Source organism: Cyprinodon tularosa, unplaced genomic scaffold (genome assembly GCF_016077235.1).
Source record: "Cyprinodon tularosa strain WSP-4 unplaced genomic scaffold, ASM1607723v1 ctg145, whole genome shotgun sequence".
NCBI classification, from domain to species: Eukaryota; Metazoa; Chordata; class Actinopteri; order Cyprinodontiformes; family Cyprinodontidae; genus Cyprinodon; species Cyprinodon tularosa.
Genome location: NW_024038276.1, coordinates 250593 through 255508, shown reverse-complemented (window position 1 = coordinate 255508; position 4916 = coordinate 250593). Strand labels below are relative to the sequence as shown.

Genomic DNA, 4916 nt, shown 5'->3' with positions numbered 1-4916 from the left:
GGGGAGGGGGGGTGATTTACTGAAAAGCTCCTGAGTCTGTTTTGGGCATCTCACCAGGAAAATCATGTATTCACCGAGGGGAAAAAAACTTAAGTGACCTTCCTCAGCGGGCTGCAAGGACGCAGACTCAGTCATGCTGCAATAACAGCGACGCCTGTTGGCTTCCGTTACACTAGCCTGATGGATAGTCCATCTTTGCAATAAACTCCAACACTCATGTTCACAAGAGTATCTCAAAGTTTATTTATTTTCAGAATATTGTGATATAAAAAAAACTGTTCAATGACACAATATTGCATTCAAATGATTTTATACACTGTTCCCAACATCATACGTTCTTCCTCTCCTGCTCTCTAACATGTTCTGGGGGCTTTTTAAATAGTAAGCATGCTTAGAGATCTGTATTTACACATATTTACTTTTTTTAATTCAATTATTGATTTTTTTCATAGAAAAATAAAATCTCTCCATATACATATGGATATGCATATGATACACTTCATGTCCGACAAACATCCCAAAGTGATTGACTGGACCTCAAATTTGTCCCCGCCCCCCCACTTAAAGACAAACATATAACAGCAGAGCCGACCCAAGGCATAAGCAAACTGTGCAGCTGCTCTGGGTTCCAAAGCCCACAGGGGTAGAAACAAGGAATAACACATCTTCAGTTATTGTGCAAAATAAAACTTGTGATCATATAAAATGCAGAAGAAAAGCTGAGCCTTCATAGTAATGTTTCAGTTACATGTATGATGCATTATTAGCCTTTCAATATGGCTGACATCAAACAGTTATTTGGGTCCCAAATGAAACTTTGCACAAGGCCCCGTTTAGTCTTGGACCGGCTCTGTTTAGCATAATAAGACGAGAAGACATCTCTCTCAGCTTCAAAGCATCATAAATAAAAACATCTGATCAGTCTGTACATTGCACTCAGAGTCTGTGGGGTTGTGCGTCGCCGTGTCCTAAACATCGTTGTTGGGACAGTGCGTTGGACTCGGGGTGTAAACCGGGATGGCCACGTCGCTGATCTCCTGCACCCTCACCGGTCTGGTTGGGGTAACCAGGACGTAATCGTATTCGCTGTGCAGGACCTTCTCGTAGACGCTCTGTAGCCCCACTGTTTTGGGGATGTGGGCCTGGTAGTAGTTGTCTCTGCGGTTGGGGTCTCGAGGCAGGGAAGCCGTCTTGGGCAGGCTGCTGAAGGAGGAGAGGGTCGGAGCTGGGGAGGGGGCAGCGTTGGCTCTGGTGGCCGTGGGGCTCCAGCATCGATCCGAATGGCCCAGGACTTTACACTCACTGGTGCACGCCCACAGAGCTGATGGAAGAACGAGGTTAGGTTAGATGTTTCTTACAGTGGTGCAGCTCATCTTTATCTTATCTGTTGTTGTTTTCTCTCCTTACCATTTTGTACACCCATGGGAGGAACTAAGCCCCCATCCTTCTTGAGGCCGGTGTCTCCGCTGACATCACTGTCACTGTCATTGAAGTCACTGTCCCCCTTGCCACTGTCTTTCCCACTGAAGGCTGGGTCTCTGGCTGAGATGGTGGTGTAAGAGTTGCCCTTCCAGATGGTGATGGGCCTCACCGCCTCCTTTCCATTCCCATATCCAGGCAGAGTGGAGTATCCCTGCAGGAGAGAAGAAGATAAAGAGCACATGTTAGTGTCTGCTTTATAAACACATCTCCCCCCAACTTCTCATTTTCCCACAGGAGCTTCTCACCTCGTGTTTATTCCCACGGAGCTTGCTGTTGTTGTCTGAGTCATACACACAGGGCACCTCGCTGCCGTCCTCTGAGGCCGAGCACATGTCGCTGCCCCCCGGGTGAGCCGGGGTGAAAGCACCGGGCTGGCTGCTGTAGGAGTGTCCTTCGAACACCTCCCCTCCTACACCTCCTCCTCCAGCGGCTCCCCCTGCTCCAGCGGCTCCGTGGAGGGGGAGCAGCGGGTTGTCACCGGCGTGCGTCCGGCCCCGCTCCAGAGTGCCCTTCTCCCCGTAGGAGTCGCTGTCCTCTCCGCTTTTTTCACGGCGGCGCCGGTTGCAGGTGGTCGCGATGAGGATGATGGCGAGCAGCAGGAGCGTGCAGCTTCCCGCGAGCACGACGATGATCACCACAGACAGGTCCCACTGCGCGCGCGCCTCCTCCCCGCCTCCTCCCGCCTGGTACACCGTCCTGTCGCTCGGCGGGGAGCCGGCGATGATGAGGAAGTGGAGCGTGGCGGTAGAGGTGAGAGCGGGGCGTCCGCTGTCGCTCACCGTCACGGTCACGCTCAGGGTCTCGTCCACCTCGTGGCTCAGCACCTGGTTCAGGTAGATCTCCCCCGTGGCTTTATTGACGGAGAACACGGAGGGCTCCCCGGTGGCAAGGCCGTATGACAGCTCGGAGTTCACACCCTCGTCAGCGTCCCGCGCCTCCACTCGGGTCACGATGTAGCCAGTGGGCGCGTCACGGGGCAGGAGGACCTCAGCGGAGCCGTTGTTGAGCGGCGGCTGCATGATGATGGGCGCGTTGTCGTTCTGGTCGATGATCCGGACATAGACGCTGGCGCTGCCGGACAGGGGCGTGGAGCCGCCGTCGCTGGCGGTGATCCGGAGCTCCAGCTGTTTCATCACTTCATAGTTGAAGCTCCTGAGCGCGTAAAGCGAGCCGCTGGCCGGATCCAGAGACACGAAGGTGGAGATCGGGGAGCCCATGAAATAGGTGTCCGCTAGTTTGTAAGTGACCTTCCCGTTTGACCCCATGTCCATGTCCCGCGCCACCACCGTGGTGATGTAGGCTCCAGGCGCGTTGTTCTCCACCACCGCCACCTCGTACACTGGTTTACTGAACACCGGCGCGTTATCGTTCTCATCCGTCAGCCTGATGGTGTACTGGGTGATGGTCCTGAAAGGAGGGGAGCCCAGATCCTCCGCTACTACTGTCAGGTTGTATTCGGGGATCTTCTCTCGGTCCAGTGGGCTGGTGCTGACAATCATAAAGCTGTCCTCGTAGGCCTGCTGCAGCCTGAAGTGATCATGTCCGTACAGCGTGCAGTGCACCTGTCCGTTTGCGCCAGAGTCTCTGTCCGAGGTGCTGACCAGAGCCACGAAGCTCTCCCTGGCTGCAGCCTCAGTGATGTACGCTATCCCCGCTGTGATGGAGGTCATCGGGGTGATTGAGATCTCCGGCGCGTTGTCGTTCACGTCCTGCACCTGAACTACGATTTTACACATGGCCGGAGTCGGGTTCGGACCCAGGTCACTGGCCTGGACGTCAAACTCATAAGTGTTCTTGCTCTCAAAGTCAACCGGGCTCTCCAGAGTTAATCGACCCGTTTTCCTGTCCACCCTGAAAAGTTGCCGTATCTCAGGTGGCACCTGGTTTCCAAACCCGTACACCACCTCACCGTTCAGCCCTTCGTCTGGGTCCTCGGCGTTCAGGTCCAGCAGGAGGGAGCCCACCGGCGCGTCCTCGGGCAGGTCCACCGAGAAGCTGCTCCTGTCAAACACCGGGCTGTTGTCGTTGTAGTCTTTCACCTTGACATTTATGCGCGTCGTCCCGCTGCGGGATGGATTCCCTCCGTCCATAGCGACCAGCTCCAGCGCGTAAGAGGCTTGATTCTCCCGGTCCAGCTCCTTCAGAAGCACCAGCTCTGCATATTTAACCCCGTCGGCCCTGCTGAGCACATCGATGGAAAAGTGGCTGTTCACAGAGATCTGGTAGCTCTGGATGTAGTTCACCCCGACGTCTTCATCCACGGCGAAGTCCAGTGGGATCCGGGTGCCCACCGCCGTGTTCTCAGAGATCTCCAGACTCGACTCTTTTCGGGGGAACTCCGGGGAGTTATCGTTGATGTCCTTGACCTCCACCTCTACGTGGATGAGTTTGAACTGCTCTTTGGAGAAGCTGACCACGTCGAAGGCGATGAGACAGAGCTGGGTGTGTTTGCAGATCCGCTCCCTGTCTATCCTCTCCCCTATCGTCAGCTGTCCGTCGCTCTCCCTGAGACGGATGAAAGAGGAGTTGAACTGTTTCATCATCCTGAAACTGTTCCTGGAGCCTCCTGATGAAGGAGAAGTAGGATAAACGTCCTTAGCTAAGTTTCCAATCACTGTCCCCGGTGCGTCCTCCTCAAATGTCTGATATTTCACCGTTCTGCTTTGCGTGAAAGCTGCAAAAAACAGGACGGAGACGCACAAAAACACCAGCCGCCCTTTCCACCCTGTTTCTCCCATCTTGATGTTCTGAAATTCAGCAAAGTGTCCTCACTGACTCCAACTTTGGAGTTCAAACAAAACGCAAAAAAAAGTGTTCTCCTCTCCCTCCTGTCCACTCTCCCGGGCTGTTCTTCAGAACAAAGCCTGTGATAAATATTCCATAGGTCTGTTAATGCGCACTCTGGATGCGCTCCGTTCCCTCACTCACTACTGGAGGTGTGCTGCTCTGTCAGCGCAAGCGGGCTGCAGTGTCTGCAGGAGGGTTTATATGGCGAGGCATGCAAATGAGCCGCACTGTGACCAATCCGGGCTTTGAGATGGAGACGTTCAAAAACTGAGGGGGCTCTTCTGTCAGACCTCTAAACCCTGTTTAGAGATTCCCGGGCTGTCCGGAGCAACTTGGCATCCAATTTGCGTTTAAAACGCAGAGCTTGATTTAATACTGTTATACTTTCCGTTGCTTGTTTATGTTCCTCGGGCTGTTAAATGAGTCTGCGCACCGACACATGGAGAGGAGGGTGGGGGGTGCTCGGAGATGCGCAGTGTCCCTGAGCTAGAGGACAAAGCATTTGAATAGGAGTGTCTGATGGGACTGCTTTAACTCTGGATACGTTTCAGTGGGTAGAGATTTATACCGAAATACTGTTTGGATTTCTCCACGCGTGTCCCGTGTAACCCACTAAAGGAATAAAGAACAGGAGCCCGTGATGTCCC

General features: G+C 53.6%; 1 protein-coding gene across 1 annotated transcript; it reads right to left on the bottom strand.

Annotated features, from left to right (window-relative positions):
- Positions 1-219: 219 nt before the first annotated feature.
- Positions 220-4462, bottom strand: LOC119779271 (protocadherin-8-like). The gene is made up of 3 exons (XM_038278841.1): positions 1728-4462; positions 1408-1633; positions 220-1321 (listed from the first exon to the last, which is right to left on the bottom strand). The coding sequence occupies exons 1-3, from the start codon at positions 4218-4220 to the stop codon at positions 969-971; spliced, it is 3072 nt and encodes a 1023-aa protein (XP_038134769.1). The 5' UTR covers positions 4221-4462; the 3' UTR covers positions 220-968.
- Positions 4463-4916: the final 454 nt, after the last annotated feature.

Coding starts and splice junctions, on each gene's coding strand:
- LOC119779271 (XM_038278841.1), bottom strand. CDS start 4,220: ATGGGAGAAACAGGGTGGAAAGGGCGGCTGGTGTTTTTGTGCGTCTCC. Junction 1,634..1,727: donor TCCGTGGGAATAAACACGAG/GTGAGAAGCTCC, acceptor TCTCTCCTGCAG/GGATACTCCACTCTGCCTGG. Junction 1,322..1,407: donor TCCCATGGGTGTACAAAATG/GTAAGGAGAGAA, acceptor TTCTTCCATCAG/CTCTGTGGGCGTGCACCAGT.